The following is a 23,929-nucleotide window of genomic DNA, read 5'->3' as shown; positions in this document are numbered from 1 at the left end:
GTGCAGCCCTAACGTAGCCTGAACAGGAAGTTATACATGCATAAACAAGAGAGTGCAAGGTGGAAAAGTCAAAGAAATTAAGCCCATCTTAACATTCAAAATCTGCAATGAAAAAGAGAGCTGAGTGTCAATAAAAAACCCCAAACACATGAAAGAGGTGACTAGCCAGAGTAAGCATCCTGACAGACATGAGCCTGAGAAAGCAAAGAAGGGTGGCCCACAATCCAACAGACCAATAATTTCTCTAAATTGAGCTGAAGTTGATCCCTGCTGAAACCAAATAGGCTTGGAATAGCAAGAGATCAGAATGGCTATTTTTTGGGATCCTACCAGCTACCTATGACCTGGATACTAGGCTTGATGAACTTACCCGCGGGAGGTGGTGGAAATGAAAACGGTAACGGAATTCAAACATGCGTGGGATAAGCATAAAGGAATCCTGTGCCGAAGGAATGGATCCTCAGGAGCTTAGTCAGGATCGGGAGGCGGGGCTGGTGGTTGGGAGGCGGAGATAGTGCTGGACAGACTTGTACGGTCTGTGCCAGGGCCGGTGGTGGGCAGCGGGACTGGTGGTTGGGAGGCGGGGATAGTGCTGGACAGACTTGTACGGTCTGTGCCGGGGTTGGGAGGCGGGGCTGGTGGTTGGGAGGTGGGGATGGTGCTGGGCAGACTTGTGCGGTCTGTGCCGGAGCCGGTGGTTGGGAGGAGGGGCGGGTGGTTGGGAGGCGGGGATAGTGCTGGGCAGACTTATACGGTCTGTGCCCTGAAGAGCACAGGTACAAATCAAAGTAGGGTATACACAAAAAGCAGCAAATATGAGTTATCTTGTTGGGCAGACTGGATGGACCGTGCAGGTCTTTTTCTGCCGTCATCTACTATGTTACTGTCTGACTCAGTATGGTAATTCTTATGTTCAAAAAAATGCTCAATTGATTTTTAAAGTTTAAAAAGAGTAGGTGAATAAAAGGCCCCCTTCACCCAAGAAATAATCTAGAGTGATGGGATGTCCACGGTGTAGCTGACTTTGCATGAAAGTATAATGTGCAATGGTAAAGATAAAACAAGTGTGAAAGACATATGTTTTAGATGAGTTGAGTGGCATTAACTACATTTCTGACAATGTTTAGCACAACTTCTCTTTTTCGGTGGAACGCAATCAGGAGCGTTGCCAGCCGTGAACGCACCTTGTGTGAAATGCCTCCAAATGCTTCTGCCCCACCCATTAGCGATACACTGGCAAATGAAGACAATGGACAGAGAGCATGTTTACTGCCTTGGCTTCTCATGCCCTGTGCGGCTGCATATAGCTAGCTACAGCCCTTTACACAATATCTGCATTTGTACTAACGACTGAACAACTAAAAACATTTCCGATAACCTTTATATACTTAATACAACAGCAGTAAGTGGCTTGTTTAAGAAAAGCTAGAAACTTCATCTTTCATCTGTAAATACGGTGGGGTTTGTAGGAATATGTGAAAGACAAGTGCTGCATGCATTAACTGTCAACAATTCTATGAGCTATGATGTCATTGGATATAGTGTAATGTCTTGTGGGTGTGTCCGAGTCACTCTAGTTGCTCTGAGAGTGAGTCAGTCTGTGTCAGCATAAGATGGTGTTAGCAATCTCTCTTCAAGCTGTATGATAACCAACTGACAGAATTTTGTATTCAGTAGTTTTACCATGTCTACTGCAAGTATGATGTAAATAGTTATCTGAAGAAACTGTAAGTAAACATCATTTTTTGTTTGGAAGTTAAAGAAGAGAGAGTAATTGAATCTTTTATTCAAGAGTCTGTGAGAGAGAGAGAGAGAGAATAAATAAATAAAAGAATGGGAGTTAACACTTCTAAAGCTCTGCTGCGTATGGGCTAAATCTGCTGAAGTAAAAGTCTATTTTTTCATTTCTCCCCATCAGGGTTGACATGCTCTGATCGTCAGAAAGATTTTATCAACTCTGTATGTTAATAAATTCTTCAAACTTACACTGCTGCTGCTGAAGCACTGTAGATCTGATTGGTGTCATAAGGCATGGCACTTACAGAAGCTGATGCCCCTAGCTCCTGAAACAAAATATTGTGAAACAAAATTGGTCAAGTTAGCAGAGCAAAAGGTTTAGCTTCTGAAATAAAAATAGAGGGAATCAGCTTTATTATATATAAAAGTACATTTTCAAATTGGATTATGAGCAATAAAAGGAGTTCTAGTGGTTTTGACGATGCCAGTGCAGAAACTCAGGGGCAATAATTAAACAGCCTGAAGGACTGCAAACAAATTTTTAAATAGAAAAACTTTCCATGTAATTTCTCTTTGAAAAAGCAAGCCAGTGAGGAATGGGGATCCAGTGTCAGTGTAAACAAAGTTACTTACCTGTAACAGGAATTCTCCAAGGACAACTGGATAAATATATTTACAACTGGGTGACATCCCACAGAGTCCACATGGGAACACTCATCAGCTTGTTTACTACAACTTTTTAAAGCACTGTACTGCACATGTGTATGTGTTCCTGCTTACTGTAATTGCACAGGACCTAGCCAGTCTAGTATATAGCTTATAGAATTCAACTCCAAGAGGAGGGCATATAAGAATACACATTCTGCTGGCCTCGGAAAACACCTGCTACATTAAGTAGCTTTGTCACCTTTGAGGACAAGCAGGATTAAATAATCTTACAACTAGCCATCAGGCTGCTTTAAACAAAAAAATAAATAGGAAACAATAGTAGGGCCTGCAACAGGCAGGGCCAATGAAATTTGTTACAATCAACTTGCTATTTACATTTCTTCTTTTTAAAGGCAGCATGGAATGGAAAGAAATGAGCCTAGGGGGGTGGATTTGGATTCCAGACACCATATAGATTCTGAAGGATTGTCTGACCAAACCAAACTGTCACACTGGAAGTCCTGTTCCAAATACTAGTGAGATGTGAATGTGTGGACAGAAGACCAAAGTGCAGCTCTGCACTTTTACTGAGGGGTAAAAGGGGCAATCAGGGAAGACAAAGCCATTGCGGAGAGATTAAATGAATTCTTTGCTTCGGTCTTCACTGAGGAAGATTTGGGAGAGATACCGGTGCCAAAAATGTTATTCAAAGCTGACGAGTTGGATTAATTGAATGAAATCTCTATAAACCTGGAGGATGTAGTGGCGCAATTTGATAAAATGAAGAGCAGCAAATCTCCTGGACTGGATGGTATTCATTCCAGAGTACTAACAGAATTGAAAAATGAACTTGCGGAACTATTGTTAGTAATATGCAATTTATCTTCAAAATCGAGCATGGTATCAGAAGATTGGAGGGTGGCCAATGTAACACCAATTTTTAAAAAAGGTTCTTGAGGAGATCCAGGAAAATATAGACCAGTGAGCCTGATGTCGGTCCCATGCAAAATGGTAGAGACTATTATAAAGGACAAAATTACAGAGCATATTCAAAAGCATTAATTGATGAGACAAAGCAAACATGGATTTAGTGAAGGGAAATCTTGTCTCACCAAACTATTACATTTCTTTGAAGGGGTGAACAAATATATGGATAAAGGTGAGCCGGTCGATATTGTGTACCTGGATTTTCAAAAGGCGTTTGACGAAGTACCTCACGAAAGATTCCAGAGGAAATTAGAAAGTCATGGGATAGGATGTAGTGTCCTATTGTGGATTAAAAACTGGTTAAAAGATAGAAAACAGAGTAGGGTTAAATGGTCAGTATTCTCAATGGAGAAGGTAGATAGTGGGGTTCCTCATGGGTTTGTGCTGGACCAACTACTTTTTAATATATTTATAAATGATCTAGAGATGGGAGTAACTAGTGATGTAATTAAATTTGCTGATGACACAAACTTATTAAAAGTTGTTAAATCGCAAGAGAATTGTGAAAAATTATAAGAGGACCTTATGAGACTGGGCATCTAAATGGCAGATGACGTTTAATGTGAGTAAGTGCAAAGTGAGGAATGTGGGAAAGAGGAATCAGAATTATAGCTATGTAATGCAAGGTTCCACATTAGGAGTCACCGACCAGGAAAGGGATCTAGGCGTCGTTGTTGATGCTATGTTGAAACCCTCTGCTCAGTGAGCTGCAGCAGCTAAGAAAGCAAATAGAATGATAGGTATTATTAGGAAGGGAATGGAAAGCAAAAATGAGGACGTTATAATGCCCTTGTATTGCTCCATTGTGCGACTGAACCTCAAATATTGTGCTCAATTCTGGTCGCCGCAGATCAAAAAAAATATATAGTGGAATTAGAAAAGGTACAGAGATGGGTGATGAAAATGCTAAAGGGGATGTTACAACATCCCTATGAGGAAAGGCTGAAGTGGCTAGGGCTCTTCAGCTTGGAGAAAAGGCGGCTGAGGGGAGATATGATAGAGGTCTATAAAATAATGAGTGGAGTGGAACGGGTAGACATGAATCACTTGTTTACTCTTTCCAAAAATACTAGGACTAGGGGGTATGCAATGCTTGGCTGGCTGCTCTGCACTGGCTTCCCTTCCTTAGGAAGGCAATCATGTGCAAATGAGCTAACAGTAAGCAGCTCATTTGCATGCGATTTCCTTCATGTGTGCCCGTTCCTTTACGAATCGCTAAGGGATCGGTAACGGAAGGGCTTTTTCCGTTCAGTTAGTGCATCAGTTAGTCCACTGCAGTGCCTCCTAGGGTGCCCGGTTGGTGTCCTAGCATGTCAGGAGGACCAGTGCACTACGAATGCTGGCTCCTCCCACAACCAAATGAGTTGTATTTGGTCGTTTTTGAGATGGGCATCCTCGGTTTCCATTATCGCCGAAAACTGGGGACGACCATCTCTAAGGTCGACCATCTCAACATTTATGTCAACCATCTCTAAGGTTGACCTAAATGTTGAGATTTGGGCGTCCCCAACCATATCATCGAAACAAAAGATGGATGCCCATCTTGTTTCGATAATACAGGTTTCCCCACCCCTTCGCGGGGAAGTCCCACAAGGACGCCCTCAGGAAAACTTGGGCACCCCGTTCGATTATGCCCCTCTAAGAAAACTAACAGGGATAATTAAAAGAAAAAGGAAGGAGAGAAGGTCCTGCACCACTCAAAGAGGAGGGCAGCAAAAAAAGCAGGGAAGGTTGCCAACCAAAACACAATAAGGAGAACACAAGGTCTTTTTTCCTGTGGAGCTGAGAGGACGACTGCCTGGTCCTACATGGCTGAGGCAGGGGGAAAGTGCATGTGCATGCATGGTTGACACTGCCAAATGCTTCTAGAAGATTTTGAATGCTGGGCAGTATTTGTGTTAGGGTGCCATCGGATGACATCACCTATCAGTAGTAATATGCTGTCCTGCTTGTCCTCGGAAAAATTAAATAAAACAAACAAAACATACCTCAGAGTTTACGTGTACAGAAGTTGATTCCAATTCAGTAAGGGCATTCTGAGCAGCTTTACGCTCTGCTTCCCTTTTGGTCTTTCCCTCTGCTTCCTTGAATTTTTTTCCATCAACTACTGCCTGAGAAACAAATCTATTAAAAATAAATTATAATATTAGTAATCACAATCAGGTATTTCTGTTTTTTCTTCACTAACATGCTAAATAAAATTTGTAAAAAGCTAGTATGGTTCCTTTCTTCTGCCAGTTTATTGTATCTGAAAGGGAAAAGGTTAATTACTTATCACTAACTTTTGTTTTCTGATGTATTTTCATGGGTTCATAAGGATGGACCAGATCTATCATGTGACATGTCCCAAACGAACTTCCAAGTCACGACTTCTAGAATACTGAATTTTACCAACAAATAATTACTAACCATCAGCTCCTTTTCACTCAAGACCAGTGTAGGTCTAGACAAAATTCAAATCTCCATAAAGCAGCAAATTGCAAATAAAACAATTACAGATAAGTTTCATGGTGGAAGAAGGCTTTAGAGTTTTATATATTGTATGTTAAGAGGAGAGCAAAGTAAAGGTTGCAAATTATCCTTGTCAACTTCTAAACAGCTTGTAGATATAAGGAAAAACACAATTTGAAACGTCTACATTCAAATTCTAGAAACCTAAAAAATGAAATGAGATTATTGAAGTACAGTGGGGGAAATAAGTATTTGATCCCTTGCTGATTTTGTAAGTTTGCCCACTGACAAAGACATGAGCAGCCCATAATTGAAGGGTAGGTTATTGGTAACAGTGAGAGATAGCACATCACAAATTAAATCCGGAAAATCACATTGTGGAAAGTATATGAATTTATTTGCATTCTGCAGAGGGAAATAAGTATTTAATCCCTCTGGCAAACAAGACCTAATACTTGGTGGCAAAACCCTTGTTGGCAAGCACAGCGGTCAGACGTCTTCTGTAGTTGATGATGAGGTTTGCACACATGTCAGGAGGAATTTTGGTCCACTCCTCTTTGCAGATCATCTCTAAATCATTAAGAGTTCTGGGCTGTCGCTTGGCAACTCGCAGCTTCAGCTCCCTCCATAAGTTTTCAATGGGATTAAGGTCTGGTGACTGGCTAGGCCACTCCATGACCCTAATGTGCTTCTTCCTGAGCCACTCCTTTGTTGCCTTGGCTGTATGTTTTGGGTCATTGTCGTGCTGGAAGACCCAGCCACGACCCATTTTTAAGGCCCTGGCGGAGGGAAGGAGGTTGTCACTCAGAATTGTACGGTACATGGCCCCATCCATTCTCCCATTGATGCGGTGAAGTAGTCCTGTGCCCTTAGCAGAGAAACACCCCCAAAACATAACATTTCCACCTCCATGCTTGACAGTGGGGACGGTGTTCTTTGGGTCATAGGCAGCATTTCTCTTCCTCCAAACACGGCGAGTTGAGTTCATGCCAAAGAGCTCAATTTTTGTCTCATCTGACCACAGCACCTTCTCCCAATCACTCTCGGCATCATCCAGGTGTTCACTGGCAAACTTCAGACGGGCCGTCACATGTGCCTTCCGGAGCAGGGGGACCTTGCGGGCACTGCAGGATTGCAATCCGTTATGTCGTAATGTGTTACCAATGGTTTTCGTGGTGACAGTGGTCCCAGCTGCCTTGAGATCATTGACAAGTTCCCCCCTTGTAGGTGTAGGCTGATTTCTAACCTTCCTCATGATCAAGGATACCCCACGAGGTGAGATTTTGCGTGGAGCCCCAGATCTTTGTCGATTGACAGTCATTTTGTACTTCTTCCATTTTCTTACTATGGCACCAACAGTTGTCTCCTTCTCGCCCAGCGTCTTACTGATGGTTTTGTAGCCCATTCCAGCCTTGTGCAGGTGTATGATCTTGTCCCTGACATCCTTAGACAGCTCCTTGCTCTTGGCCATTTTGTAGAGGTTAGAGTCTGACTGATTCACTGAGTCTGTGGACAGGTGTCTTTCATACAGGTGACCATTGCCGACAGCTGTCTGTCATGCAGGTAACGAGTTGATTTGGAGCATCTACCTGGTCTGTAGGGGCCAGATCTCTTACTGGTTGGTGGGGGATCAAATACTTATTTCCCTCTGCAGAATGCAAATAAATTCATATACTTTCCACAATGTGATTTTCCGGATTTAATTTGTGATGTGCTATCTCTCACTGTTACCAATAACCTACCCTTCAATTATGGGCTGCTCATGTCTTTGTCAGTGGGCAAACTTACAAAATCAGCAAGGGATCAAATACTTATTTCCCCCACTGTATATAGCACTAAATCAATAGGTAGATGTAACAGGCATCTTAGAGACCTGGTGGGAGGAGGAACACTGTGTTACCAGGGTACCAATTATATTGCAATGATGAAAGGATAGATCAAATTAGAGGGGGGGGGGGGGTTGCTATAGGTTAAAGAGGGAACTGAGTCAACCAAAATAAAAGATCTGCGGGAAACAGATAGCAATGTAGAATCCTTATGGATAGAAATTCCAGGTGTGAAGGGAACTAGCAATTGTAGGGCTATACTGCCATCCCCCAGGCCAGAATGAATAGACAGATGAAGAAATAACAGAAATTAGGGAAGCCAGCAAATTTAACAAACAGTACAATAATGGGAGATTTCAATTCCCCAATATTGACTGGATAAATGTCACATTAGGAAATGCTAGGGAGGTAAAATTTATAGATGAAATAAATGACTGCTTCTTGGAGCAACTGGCCCAGGAACTGATAAGAGGAGGAGCCATTTTAGATCTAGTCCTTAGTGGAATGCAGGACTTAGTTCAAGAGGTAACAGTGTTGAGCCTGTTGTGATCAGACATCATAACAAAATCAGATCTGAGTTAATAACTGGAGTAAAACACTAAGGAAATCAAATGTAGCAATATTTAACTTTCAAAAGAGCAACTATGATAAAATAAGAAAAATGGTTAAAAAAAGAAAAGCTGAAAGGAGCAGTCACAAAGGTTAGAACTTCAAATCATGCATGGGCTTTGTTTGAAAATACCATCGTGAAAGCCCAGACCAGATGTATTCCACATATTAATAAACGTGAAAAGAACAGCAAATGACAATCAGCATGGTGAAAAGGTGAAGTGAAAGAGGATATTAGAGCCAAACATCTTTCATAAAATGAAAGAAAGATCTAAATGAAGGAAACAAGAAGCAGTATAAGCACTGGCAAGTTAGATGCAAAGCATTAATAAGGAAGGCTACAAGAGAATATGAAGAGAAACTTTCTGCAGAAGCAAAACTCAATAACTTTTTCAGGTATATCAGAAGCAGAAATCTTATGAGGGAGTCTGTAGGACCATATATCAAATCGAAGAGTAAAAGGGCACTCAGGGAGAACAAGGCCATAGCAGACAGACTGAATGAATTCTTTGCTTCATTCTTTACTGAAGATGATGTAAGAGATCCTCCTGTGCCAGAAACGATTTTCAAGGGTGACATAGATGAACTGAAACAAATCCTGTGAACCTGGAAGATGTACAGACTCAAATTGACAAGTTAGAGTGATAAATCACCTGAATTAGATAGTATACACTCCAGGATACTGAAAGAATTCAAACATGATTTGTAACCTGCCATTAAAATCATCCGTAGTACCTGAAGGGCAGCTAATGTAATGCCGATTTTTAAAAAAAGGGTTCCAGGGTAATCCTGGAAATTACAAACTGGTAATCTTGACGTTAGTGCCAGGCAAAATAGTGGAAACTAGTATAAAGAATAAAATTACCCAGCACATAGACAAATATGTTCTAATGGGACAGAGTCAACATAGATTCAACCAAGAGAAGTCTTACCTTGCCAATCTGCTTCATTTTTTGAAGTCAAGAATAAACATGTAGATAAAGGCAAGCCAGTTGATGTAGTGTATCTAGATTTTCAGACAGTTTTTGACAAAGTCCCTCATGAGAGACTCTTGAGAAAATTAAAAAGCCATAGGCAATGTTCTGTTACAAAACAGAGGGTAGGGTTAAAAGGCCATTTCTCTCAATAAAGGTGAATAGTAGAATGCCCCAGGGATCTGTATTGGCCCAGTTCTATTAACTTATTTATAAATGATCTGGAATTGGGAACAACAAATGAGTTGATTAAATCTGCAGTTAACACAAAACTATTCAAAGCTGTAAAAATGCATGCGAACTGTGAAAAATTGCAGGAGGTCCTTAGGAAATTGAAGACTGGGCATCTAAACAGCACATGAAATTTAAACTGTACAAGTACAGAGTGATACACATTGGGAGGAATAATCCAAATCATAGTCACTTGATGCTAGATTCCATTTTAGGAATCACCACCCAAGAAAAAGATCTAGGTATCATCATGGAAAATAAGTACATAAGTAGTGCCATACTGGGAAAGACCAAAGGTCCATCTAGCCCAGCATCCTGTCACCGACAGTGGCCAATCCAGGTCAAGGGCACCTGGCACGCTCCCCAAACGTAAAAACATTCCAGACAAGTTATACCTAAAAATGCGGAATTTTTCCAAGTCCATTTAATAGCGGTCTATGGACTTGTCCTTTAGGAATCTATCTAACCCCTTTTTAAACTCCGTCAAGCTAACCGCCCGTACCACGTTCTCCGGCAACGAATTCCAGAGTCTAATTACACGTTGGGTGAAGAAAAATTTTCTCCGATTCGTTTTAAATTTACCACACTGTAGCTTCAACTCATGCCCTCTAGTCCTAGTATTTTTGGATAGCGTGAACAGTCGCTTCACATCCACCCGATCCATTCCACTCATTATTTTATACACTTCTATCATATCTCCCCTCAGCCGTCTCTTCTCCAAGCTGAAAAGCCCTAGCCTTCTCAGCCTCTCTTCATAGGAAAGTCGTCCCATCCCCACTATCATTTTCGTCGCCCTTCGCTGTACCTTTTCCAATTCTACTATATCTTCTACATTGATATCTTCTGCTCAGTGTGCGGAGGCGGTGGCTAAAGCAAACAGAATACTAGAAATTATAAAGAAAAGGGATAAAAAATAAGACAAAAATCTATTATTATGCCTCTGTATCGCTCCATGGTGCAACTTTACCTTGAGAATTGTGTGCATTTCTGGTTGCCATATCTCAAAAGATACAGTAGAATTAGAAAAGGCTCAAAGAAAGGTGACCAAAATGATAAAGGGGATGGTACTCCTCTTATATGAGGAAAGGTTTAAGAGGTTAGGGCTCTTCAGCTTGGAGAAGGGATGGTTGAGGGAGGATATGAAGGAGGTCTACAAAATACTGGTGGAGCAGATGGTAAACACAAATTGATTGTTTACTCTTTCAAAATGTACAAAGACTAGGGGAAACTCAGTGAAGTTATATGGTAATACTTTTATAGGATGTGGAAAAAGAGGGAGGTTGGGGGGGAAGGGGGGTTGGATGGAACAGGGGGAGATTGTTTAAGCAGTTGAATCATTGGATGTATATGTGATGGTTTGTTATACACATAAGTTTGTTTTGAAATAATAAAAAAAGATTCAAACAAAACAAATAGAAGAAAATATTTGTTCACTCAACAAATAGTTAAACTCTGGAACTCATTGTTGGAGGATGTGGTAACAACAGTTGGTGTATCTGTATTTTAAAAAGTTTGGAAAGTTCCTCGAGGAAAAGTCCATAATCTGCTATTAAGATAGACATAGGGAAAGCCAGTGCTTATCCCTGAGGTTGGCAGCATGGAATCTTGCTACATTGTGATTCTACCAGGTACTTGTCACCTGGATTGGCCACTGCTGGAAGGATACTGTGTTAGATGGTCCATCAGTCTGACTCAATATGGCTACTCTTATGTTCTTATTCAAATTTGGTTTTTATGCTTTGTTGTTTTCCAGCAGGTGATATGTCTTTTGTAAGGGCTACAAATGCTTATTTGGCCAGCAAGATTATAAAATAAAATGTTTTAAATAAACAGAAATTGTTCTTTTTAAAACTATTTGTATAGATTTTTTACTGATGATGGACAGTCATATAGTAATGCTTGATAATATTGTCCACAAATTTCTAACACGATACTTAAGAAAATCCCCCTCTTGAGAAAATTAAAAGGTAGAAAAAGCCAAAGCCTGATCTATACCGGAAACCTCACAGCACTATCTTTCAGCACTATTTATGCATCAGTTGCTGATGCTGTGTTGGGCAAAATATTGAGCAAAATATTTTGAGAAAACTGAAGCAGTAAAGCTTGTTACGAAACATCATATTATGCCAGATAATGGTCAGTCAGAGAGATCTGATAACTGTTTTTAAATAGCTAAAATTAAAAATATTATTGGGTCGATGATTATGACAAATGAATAAATGTATGGATATCCAACTATGGGGGTACCTTTATAGGGGAACATGGAGAATTGCATTTTATATTCTTAAGTGAGCTCTTACAAATTGCCTGAAGTATATACATCCATAAATTAAGCACATAAAAATCTATGGCAACTTTAGGCACACAGGGGACCTTTTACTAAGCCGCGGCAAAGAGTGGCCTGCGCTAGTTTTGGCATGTGAAATTGGCGCATGCTGGGCCATTTTTTACCGTGGCGGGAAAAGGCCTTTTATCAAAAAATGACGCAATAAAAGCTCATGCACTAATATTAAAATTAGGGTGCGGCTATTTACTGCCAGAGCCCTTACCGCCACCTATTTAGAAGGTGGTAAGGGCTCACGCACTACTTGCATGGTAATCAGGCAGTGCGTGGCAACGTGCTCCCTGCGGTAGAACATTTTCTAATGTGGAAACTGCACACGTCAGCTCTAGAACTACCACCGGGCACCCGCATTACCCCAGAGGTAGGGTTAATTTGGAGTGTGCACTATCCACGCAATTGCCCTACTGAAGCTTAGTAAAAGGGCACCATAAAACTCTATGGCTCCTTTGACTTGATATACGTATAGGCATTTCCAGAGCTGGAGCAGGAGTGAGATTAGTACATACGCGTACATTTTATAAAATGTGTGCTTATGCATTAATTCTTACTAGAACAAACATGCACATTACACCTGCCTTGGGGCAGATATAGCACGTTTTAGACTACCTTCAGGGTAATTTTACATAAGGCACACTACATTAATCATCCAAAATACCAAGATGGAATAGAAAAATAAAAGTATAAATTCTAGAATCTATAATCTAAACCACTTGTAAAAATATAACAAGGCTGACTCTTGAGGAATAAGTGTGTTTATATATATATATATATATATACAGTGGGGGAAATAAGTATTTGATCCCTTGCTGATTTTGTAAGTTTGCCCACTGACAAAGACATGAGCAGCCCATAATTGAAGGGTGGGCAAACTTACAAAATCAGCAAGGGATCAAATACTTATTTCCCCCACTGTATATATATATATATATATATATATATATATATATATATATATATATATATATATACTTGTTTCCTGTTCAAGCAAGAATCCAATAAACCATTAGAACTAAGAGTTGTAAGGATATCTATCAATGATATACTCTGCTGTTACTGTAAAAGGTGCTGTAAATAACTGCTCTAGGTTATATCTGGCTGCTAGAGTAGAGATTTAGGGGGTCTTTTACTAAAGCTTAGCTCGCGTTATCTGCAGCAGAGCCCATAGTAATAAAATGGGCCCTGCTGCAGATAACTTGAGCTAAACTTTGGTAGATGACCCCCTTAAAGAACTGTTTACAGAAGAGCTTGACAAACTCCAGGCCCCAGTGGGTCCTTTTACCAAGTGGTGGTAAGTCCAACGCGGGCTTATCACTCACTGTACAAGAAGTACCGCCAAGCTACCACAGCAGCCCAGTGGTAATTCCCACCCTTAGCGCACCGTTAATTCTGGCGCTACAAAAATGTATTTATTTTTGTAGCACCAGTGTACCTCGTGGAAATCGGGCAGTGCTGCACACTGCCCAGTTACTGCCGGGTTAATGCAGAAGCCCTTACCATCATCTCAATGGGTGGCGGTAAGAGCTCCCCCCCCCCCAAATGCCACGCAGCAAGCCATTTTCCGGAGGAAGTCATGACTTCCCTTTTACCAGCTGCGGTAAAAGGGAGCCTCGGCGCATGTGTATAACATGCAACGATGACAGCACTGGCCCCCTTTTGCAGCAGCTTTGTAAAAGGGGCCCCAGGTTAGCTAAAAATCACACCTGGCAGGCTAGAGGTTTGCTAACAGAACATGTGGCAGCAGGCAACTCAGAGCTGCAGAAAGCAGGGACCATCACCAGCAGGTTCTCTTCACCTGCCTCCTCTTTCCCACCATGGCACCTCCAAAGCATGCACACAAATGCACATATTCACCCCTCCTTCCCCTTCAGATCACAAGGGAACAAAAAAAAGAAGAGCAGCTATGTCAGGCCACAGCCTCCTCTTCTACCACCCAGTACTGAATGCAAAATTTGAACCATGTGATTCAAATTTTGCATTCAGTGCCAAAGCAACAGAGGAGAAGGAGGATTTAGCCCAATGCATAGTTGGCTCTTCTTTTTTTCTTCTTGTGAGCCTCACCAGGCAGGAGAATAGCCAGACCTGCCATGGGTGGGCCCTTTCCACTCCAATCCCTGTACATACAATACAGTTCTTTTTAAACCTTTCCCTCCACTCCTGCCCCATATATCATCATCTTTCTCCCCCTTCACCCGGCATCTGCTCTTCTCTCCCCCCCCCCCCCCCCCCCCGCCCGGCATCTGCCCATCTCTCTCTGAACCCTCCTCACCCCTGGTCTACCTCCAAGCTGTTGCCAGCAGAGATTCTTATAGGCAACCTGTGTCAGACCTGCATGAAGAGAGGGAGATCTTGGTACATGTGAGCGTGAAGTACAGTGATGAAGCAGGACGAGAGAGAGCCGAGTGTTTATGCTCTGGGGTGCAGATGCTGGGAAGTTATATACAGGTAGCGGAGAGATGGAAAGATGTATGGCGGGATTCAATAATGGGGGTGGCCATTAGGGGACAGCCACAGGAGGGCATATGGGGTACAGGTCATCGAGAGAGAGAACTGAGGGTATGTGTTGAATGAGGGATGAGGATTATGTTCTGGCAAGGTGTGTCAGAAGTGGGAGGTTGAGAAAGAGTTCTGGGGATGTACCCCAGAGGAGGAGGGGTTGAGAGAGAGCATGCCATGGGGGTTGTGTGTGTGCCAGAAGAGACAGAGAGAGAGAGAGAGAGAGTGTGGGGAGGTGTCCACCCTGGAAAGGCAACCCATGTGTAGCCTTATTAATCAGGAGATTTGAAGCAGCAGATGAAACCCATAACAAGAACTGTTACTGAGGAGGAGAATTTCCAGTAGCCATATTGGTACAATAAATTTAAATTTTAAAGTCTGTTATTTTTTTTTGGGGGGGGGGGGGGGGGGAGTCTAAACCTGATCGCCTCATAGATATTCTTAATCAATGACTACGTAAGTACATAAGTATTGCCATACTGGGAAAGACCAAAGATCATTCAAGCCCAGTATCCTATTTCCAACAGTGGCCAATCCAGGTCACAAATACCTGGCACGATCCCAAAAAAGTACAAAACATTTTATACTGCTTATCCCAGAAATAGTGGATTTTCCCCAAGTCCATTTAATAATGGTCTATGGACTTTTCCTTTAGGAAGCCGTCCAAACCTTTTTAAAACTCCGCTAAGCTAACCGCCTTTACCACATTCTCTGGCAACAAAATCCAGAGTTTAATTACAAGTTGAGTGAAGAAATATTTTCTCCGATTCGTTTTAAATTTACTACATTGTAGCTTCATCGCATGTCCCCCTAGTCCTCATATTTTTGGAAAGCGTAAACAGATGCTTTACATCTACCCGTTCAACTCCACTCATTATTTTCTAGACCTCTATCATATCTCCCCTCAGCCGCCTTTTCTCCAAGCTGAAGAGCCCTAGCCGCTTTAGCCTTTCCTCATAGGAAAGTCGTCCTATCCGCTTTATCATTTTTGTCGCCCTTCTCTGCACCTTTTTAAATTCCACTATATCTTTTTTGAGATGCGGCGACCAGAATTGAACACAATATTCGAGGTGTGCTCGCACCATGGAGCGATACAAAGGCATTATAACACCCTCAGTTTTGTTTTCCATTCCTTTCCTAATAATACCTAACATTCTATTTGCTTTCTTAGCCGCAGGAGCACACTAAGCAGAAGGTTTCAACGTATCATCAACGACACCTAGATCCCCTTCTTGGTCAATGACTCCTAACGTGGAACCTTGCATGATTTAGCTGTAATTCGGGTTCCTCTTTCCCACATGCATCACTTTGCACTTTCTCAAATTAAATGCCATCTGCCATTTAGACGCCCAGTCTCCCAGTCTTGTAAGGTCCTCTTGTAATTTTTCACAACACTCCTGCGATTTAACGACTTTGAATAACTTTGTGTCATCAGCAAATTTAATTACCTCACTAGTTACTCCCATCTCTAGGTCATTTATAAATATGTTAAAAGGCAGCAGTCCCAGCACAGACCCCTAGGGAACCCCACTATTTACCCTTCTCCATTGAGAATACTGACCATTTAACCCTACTCTCTGTTTTCTATCTTTTAACCAGTTTTTAATCCACAATAGAACACTACCTCCTATCCCATGACTCTCCAATTTCCTCTGGAGTCTTTCATGAGGCACTTTGTCAAACGCCTTCTGAAAATCCAGATACACAATATCAACCAGCTCACCTTTATCCACATGTTTGTTCACCCCTTCAAAGAAATGTAGCAGACTGGTGAGGCAAGATTTCCCTTCATTAAATCCATGTTGACTTTGTCTCATTAATCCATGCTTTTGAATATACTCTGTAATTTTATTCTTAATAATAGTCTCTACCATTTTGCCCGGCATCGACGTCAGACTCATCGGTCTATATAATTTCCCGGATCTCCTCTGGAACCTTTTTTAAAAATTGGCGTTACATTGGCCACCCTCCAAACTTCCGGTACCATGTTCGATTTTAAGGATAAATTACATATTACTAACAATAGGGGAAAGGGAGGGAAATGGGACTTGATATCAGGGGCGTATTTGAGGTTCGGCGGTAGGGGGGGGGGGGCAAGGGCTAGAGTGAGGGGGCACATTATAGCCCCCCCCTCCCGGCCGCCGCCACCCCCCTACCGCCGTCAACCCTCCCCCCTACCACCGTTAACCCTCCCACCCCCGCCTACCGCCATCACCTACCCCCGAGGTCCGCTTCCTCCTGCCTGCTTTTTAAAATATTGCTTCAGCTGGCGGGGGACCCCAACCCCCCGCCAGCCCAGCCGTGGTCTTCTTTAACTTCTTCATCCTCGTCATGCTGAAAGCCGGCAGGAGGAAGCGGACCTCGGAGGTAGGTGACGGCGGTAGGGGGGTCCGGGGCGAAATCTGCGGGGGCCCAGGCCCCTGTGGCCCCACGCAGATACACCCCTGCTTGATATACCACCTTTCTGAGGCTTTTGCAACTACATTCAAAGCGGTTTACACATATTCAGGTACTTATTTTGTACCAGGGGCAATGAAGGGTTAAGTGACTTGCCCAGAGTCACAAGGAGCTGCAGTGGAATCGAACTCAGTTCCCCAGGATCAAGGTCCACTGCACTAACCACTAGGCTACTCTGCCACTCCAATAGCTCCATAAGCTCATTTTTCTGTTCTGTCAGAACTGCCCCATTACATCCTCCAGGTTTACAGAGAATTCATTAAGTTTCTCCGACTCGTCAGCTTCGAATACCATTTCTGGCACCGATATCCCACCCAAATCTTCCTTGGTGAAGACTGAAGCAAAGAATCCACTTAATCTCTCCGCTATGGCTTTGTCTTCTCTGATCGACCCTTTTACTCCTCAGTCATCTAGCGGTTCAACCGATTATTTTGCCGGCTTCCTGCTTTTAATATACCTAAAAAACATTTGACTATGTGTTTTTGCCTCCAACACAATCTTTTTTTCAAAGTCCCTCTTAGCCTTCCTTATCAGCGCTTTGGATTTGACTTGACATTCCTTATGCTATTTCTTCTTATTTTCAGTCGGTTCCTTCTTCCATTTTCTGAAGGATTTTCTTTTAGCTCTAATAGCTTCCTTCACCTCACTTTTTAACCACGCAGGCTGTCGGTTTGGTCTTCCGTCTTCCTTTTTTAATACGCGGAATATATGTGGCCTGGGCTTCCAGGATGGTGTTTTTGAACAGCATCCACGCTTGATGTAAAAGTTTGACCCTCGCAGTCGCTCCTAAGGTTTTTTTTCACCGTTCTTCTCATTTTCGAAAGTTAAATGCTAACGTATTTGATTTCCTATGTAGACTTACTTCAAAGCTAATATCAAATCCGATCATATTATGATCACTGTTATCAAGCGGCCCCAGCACCCTTACCTCCCGCACCAGATCATGCGCTGCACTAAGGACTAGGTCTAGAATTTTTCCTTCTCTCGTCGGCTCCTGTACCAGCCCCGATATTACATTTACCCAGTCAATATTGGGGTAACTGAAGCACCCATTATTATTGTGTTGCCCAGTTTGTTTGTGTCCCTAATTTCCCTTAACATTACTGCATCCGTCTGTTCATCCTGGCCAGGCGGACGGTAGTACACTCCTATCACTATCCTTTTCCCCTTTACACATGGAATTTCAATCCACAGTGATTCCAAGACGTGTTTTGTTTCCTGCAGAATTTTCAATCTATTTGATTCAAGGCTCTCCTTAATATACAATGCTACCCCCCCACCAACTCGATCCACCCTATCACTACCATATAATTTGTACCCCGGTATGACAGCGTCCCACTGGCTATCCTCCTTCCACCAGGTCTCAGAGATGCCTATTATATCTAATTTTTCATTTACTGCAATATATTCTAACTATCCCATCTTATTTCTTAGGCTCCTGGAATTCGCATATAGACATTTCAAAGTATGTTTGTTGTTCCTATTTACATCATGCTTAGTACTTGATAGTACTAATTTGCAATCTTTTGTCTGATTTTTATTTAAGGACACCTGGAGGCATATTTTCAAAGCACTTAGCCTTCCAAAGTTCCATAGGTTTCTATGGAACTTTGGAAGGCTAAGTGCTTTGAAAATATGCCTACTGATCTACTACGGTCTCTTTTGCAACCTCACTATCAGGATACCCTATCTTCCCTGTTTTGGTGATATCTTTGAAAGATACCTTATCCCAAACCATGCGCTTTTGAGCAACTGTCGGCCTTCCCCCTATTTCTAGCTGCTTGGATTTCTGGTCAGTCATATGCCCCAACTCTAACACCACACCTAGGGCCATAGCAAGCTATGTGCGGCCAGTGCAGCTGCACAGGGAGCAAAGGGAAGCCAACCATTGGCTTCCCTTATGCTGATGTCACAAAGCGGGCAGGGAAGGAGCGCACTGCATCAGTTGGGGACATGTCACACAGGGTGCATTTGGTGCTTGCAACTCTCCCGATCACACCTTGATGGTTCCCCAGTCACTCTAGTTTCTCACTTTAAATCTCTTGGAATAATACTGGATCAGGAATTAACTATGGAACATCAGATTTCATCTCTAGTCAGGACTTCCTTTTTTTGTGCTGTGGCAATTCCACTCAGATCAATGTTTTCTTGATGAAAGCTTGCAAATGACCTTACTTTATGCACTCCAGCTTTTTCATCTGGACTACTGTAACAATATTGACTTCAGTCTCCTACAATCACTCCTTTGCCATATGCAGACTGTTCAGCATAAGGCTATTCAGTCATTGTCACAAGCCACAAGGTTTGACCACATCATAATGCTCTTTATCTGCTACCACTGGCTTCCTATTCAATATCACATTCAATACAATATTCTTACTCTTACTCATAAGGTTTTACACACAGGCATCCCTTCTTACTTCACTCTATCACCCCCTATGATCCCGTTAGATTAATGACTGCCGCCTGCACATTCCATCAATATCCAATGCAAAATGGTAGTCTACTAGACAGAGAGCATTGTTCTGCATGGCACTGCTACTCTGGAACTCTCTCCCAACCTCCCCCCCCCCCACCACCTGGAACTTTCATTTACAAAATTCAAGACTGCATGGAAAACCCATTTATTTTTTGTAGCTTTTGGCACGAGTCTTTGGAATGTCACATTTGTCTAGTCCTTTAATCCTTGCTTCTCTACTTGTTTGAATGGTGGTCTCTATTGATATGTTTAATCCAGTCCTTCTGGTTGTGTTAATGCTAATACTGTTTTCTTCCTGTGTCGTCTATCCTATCAATTTTATGGCATTCTTTTCTTTTTCTGAATTAGATTGTTAAAGGCCTTTTTATGTCCTCAGGAAAGGCAGTATATTACATTCATTATACCATATACCATTGTGAGAGGCTCCTAGGAGGAGGGATTGTGAGAGGCTGGTGCTTGTATTGGGATGGCTGGGTAAGTGATGAAGACTGGCTTTAGGCTGCATCTGCTGGGGGAAGGTAGGTGGATGCATCCGTAGCCCATCCCTAGCAGCAGCATGTTTAGTCTCTGTCCCATTGCCTCAGCAACTACACAGCCTAAAACCTCTTTCAACTGCAAGACATGCTACAGGTAGGTGGGCAATGGAGAAAAGTAGTAGCTTCTTATCCAGTCCTACCCACTACTGTAGCAGCTTACTGTTCATCATTATGAATGCGCAGAGGAATAACCTAGTGGTTAGAGCACTCAGTCTGACAATCAGGGAAGCCTGGTTCTTCAAAACCACTGCTGCTCCTTGCAAGCTTGGGCAAGTCACTTAGGGGTCCTTTTACTAAGAAGCACTGAAAAATGGCTTCTGGTAGTATAGGCATAGGTTCTGGGCACGCGCCAATCCATTTTTCAGCGCGCCTGTAAAAAAGCCCTTTTTAAAATTTTTGCCGAAAATGGACATGTGTCAAAATCAAAATTGCCGCAATTCTATTTTGGGTCCGAGACCTTACCACCAGCCATTGACCTAGTGGTAAAGTCTCACACAGTAACCATGTGGTAATGACCTACGCACACCAAATGCCACTTGGTGCGCGTAGCTGATGCATGCCAGAAAGTAAAAAATAATTTTCGGGCATGCGTAGCAGACACACACCAAAAATGAAATTACCACAAGGGCCACACGGTAGCTGTGCGGTAACTCCATTTTGGCACGCGTTGGGTGCACATAGACGCTTACGCGGCTTAGTAAAAGGGCCCCTTAACTCTCTATTGACTCACGTAGAAAATTAGATTCTAAGCCATTTGGGAACAGGAAAATACCTACTATACTTGAATGTAACTTAACCTGAACTAATACTGAAAAGGAGTGAGCTAAATCTAAATGAAATCTAAAATAAATTATAAATGTGCATAAATAATTCCAGTCATTCCAACACTGGTTCCTAGATCCTAAGAACATTTGTTGAGGCCTGGTTTAAGGTGACAGCAGAGCAATTCACTGCTTACAGTTCTGATGGTCCCACTTTTATTAGATTACTGCTTGCATAGGAAGCAAGGTAGATAAAATACAAACAACATTATTCATCAAGAGGGTAATTTTATAAGGAGGCAACAAGTGTAAGTGCATTTCAGGTACCTACTTGTCTTTATAAAATATTACCACAAGTGACAGACATTATGGACTAGATTCTATATCACACCTAAAGAATCGGCACTGAAAAAAAAATGCACCTAGGCGTACTTTATAGAACATGCCTAAATTTTCATGCAGTTTACAGAATGTGTCAAGTGCCCGTCAAAGCAACTAAATTTAGTTGCAGCCAGCTATGCAAAGTAAAACTTGGTGTAAATGCTGATGTCTACATTAGGTGTGGATCGGGTGTATTCTATAACAACGTGCAAAGATTTTAGAAATGCCAATGACCCTCCCATTCCATGCCCATGGCCACATCTCTTTTTCAATTATGCGACTTCGAATTTACATGCCACACATTACAGAATACGCTTAAACAGCTGTGCGTGTAAACTCTAATTGCCAATTAGTGTTAATTGCAATTATCGGCTCGGATTGGCTTAACTAAGTTGCGTGCACAAATCCAGAATACGACTGGATTTGTGCACGCAACTTAAGTCGCAATATATAGAATCCGGGGGTATACCCACATTGCAGGCATGGGCATTTACACCTACCCCAAAGCAGGTGTAAATATGTCCATGTCTGTAATTTCAAGTACATGCATAGATTATCGTATATAATCTACCATGTACATGCATGCTCTACCCAAACTCACTCCTGTCTACACCTTTCAGAAAAGTACTCACCATCATGTCAAAAGCATGTACTTTTATACTGGTTGGTATTTTATAGGAGGTCAATTACCTCACTAGTAGTAGTATTTATAAATATGTTAAAAAGCAGCAGTGATGCCCAGTCTCCCAGTCTTGTCAATTTTTCACAATCCTCTTGCGATTTAGCAAGTTTGAATAACTTTATGTCGTTGACAAATTTAATTACCTCACTAGTAGTAGTATTTATAAATATGTTAAAAAGCAGCGGTGACTACATACACATGAAAATGACTGTATAACCTCCCCCTGACTACATACACATGAAAATGACTGTATAACCTCCCCCGGACTAAGAATCTGCCTTATGTTTTTACAATTAATTTGAATTATAGATTCTAGCTTTAATAAAATAGGCACCAATATATGCATCTTGACAGCCTAGGTGTCTGTTATAAAATTACCCTCTATATCTGACAGTACAACATATGCCAGTATATATACTGAAAATATTTACATGATGCTTTTCGACTCAAATTAATTTACCAGGTTATAGAATAAATAGAAATAAAAAACAAAACAAATTTTTTAAAAAGGATGATACCCTTTTTATTGGACTACCTTAATACATTTTTCGACAAGCTTTCAAAGTTAATTCTATAAATTGGTGCTCCAATGCTGTGCACTTAGGCCAATTCTATAATGGTATCTTGGTACCAAGATTCTGTTATAGAATAGCATGTCGGCATTGGCTTGCCCATATTTAGGTGCGCCCTCTTACACCACGTCAATGGTAGGTGTAAGTTGGTGCATCTATATGCGCCAAGTGATGCATGTAATTTATAGTGTTCCATAGACAATTTACATAACTGAGACATGCTCACAGCCAACTCATGTTCTGCCCACGTGTTTGCCCCCTTGCAGTTAGGTGTTATGGCACTTAGGCACTACCTTATGGAATAGCACCTAGTGCATAAAGGTGCCTGTCAATTAATGGTACCTTTGAGGTACGTTAGTAGTGTGTACCTCTAGGCGCCAGTTTATAACACTGCTGTAAGTATACATGAGAGATTTGCAGTTTGCTATATACAAATCTCTAATGCATATTCATGGTGGATATCCTAAAAAAACAGAATGCCTAAGAGTGTCCTGAAGGCTAGGTTAAGAACCACATGTTATGGAATTTTATTTGATTTGACTACTGTTTTTTACACGTTTTATTGGCATTTTTTTTTTTTTACTTCTGATTTTTGAGTTCTTGAAATTAGTGGCTATTCTGTGCTGCAGGATGAAGGGAGAGGAATGACATTGGAGTTGGGGTGGGGAGGGAGGGAATGGGTCGATGAAGATAATTCCATTCTAATTTGTTTGAATCAGGGTTTCTACATCTAATTCTTCATATACTGACCTATCTAGTTTTCAGGATATCCACAATGAACCTACATGAGAGATTTGCACGCATTGCCTTTGTTATATGCAAATCTCTCAAACATATTCACGGTTGATATCCTGAAAACCAGGATGCCTTCCTGAGAACTGAGTTGAGAACCACATGTTTAAATTGCTATTTTTTTTCACCTTTATATATATATTTTTAAACTGAGTAAAACTATTCTAATTTTTTTTCTGATTTCTATCAAACATTTCATGGATCTGAAGAAGGTATTACCTTCAAAAACTAATCAAAAATGTTTTAATTTAGTTCAATAAAAAGGTATCTTATTTTCTTTTCTTTATTGTATGTCTATTTATGGCCTTTTAAAAAAAATTATTTATCTGGATTCTATTGTGCAACTAATTGGGCTCAAGGCAAGGAGCAGGTCAGGGCATGGCAAGGCATGGGGACCAAGCCTAAAAGTTGGATTAGGGCACCACAGCCTCTTAAGATGGCCCTGGATATATGCAAATTGCTCCTGGAGGGGGGGTAGAATTGGATTCTAATCATCAAAGAGACTTTGCAGGATAAACTGACCAAACCTCCCATTATGTTCTTATCTAAACAATAATGGGATGTGAATGCATGAACCAAAGTTCACACTGAAGCATTGAAGATCTCTTCCATGGAACCTGACCTTATCCTGACATGATCCATCAGGGTCAAGCTTGTTGGGCATAAGCAAGATTGATACAATCTGTTATCCGATTAGACAGCATGTGCTTGGCTATGGCAGTTCCAGAGGTCAGTTCTTCACAAGTAAGGATCCTTCTACAAATGCTCAAGTATTTCACACAAACAAGCTGTACTTATGAGTTTAACACCCAACGCTGACTATATAAGTAACATAACATAAGTGCTTCTGAATACTTGCCACCAAACACATACTCAGGGACCAGATTATTTCTGATAGGTGGGCAACCGATGCAGCTATGGCTCTGACATATGTGTCTTGACATGCTTCACCAGGGTCAAGCTTGCCTG

General features: G+C 41.6%; 1 protein-coding gene across 1 annotated transcript in view; it reads right to left on the bottom strand.

Moving 5' to 3' along the window:
* Positions 1 to 23,929, bottom strand: part of EIF2AK2 (eukaryotic translation initiation factor 2 alpha kinase 2) — a 219,104-nt gene that overhangs the window by 109,125 nt on the left and 86,050 nt on the right. Inside the window, exons 7-8 of the mRNA XM_030196395.1 lie at positions 5,361 to 5,496; positions 1,987 to 2,063 (exon numbers count right to left, since the gene is read on the bottom strand). Of these exons, the coding sequence (XP_030052255.1) occupies positions 1,987 to 2,063; positions 5,361 to 5,496 (213 nt within the window). The remainder of the gene's footprint in view (positions 1 to 1,986; positions 2,064 to 5,360; positions 5,497 to 23,929) is intronic.

The sequence above is a fragment of the Microcaecilia unicolor genome, chromosome 3 (assembly GCF_901765095.1).
Source record: "Microcaecilia unicolor chromosome 3, aMicUni1.1, whole genome shotgun sequence".
Taxonomy (NCBI): Eukaryota; Metazoa; Chordata; class Amphibia; order Gymnophiona; family Siphonopidae; genus Microcaecilia; species Microcaecilia unicolor.
This window is presented reverse-complemented; position numbering and strand designations above follow the sequence as displayed.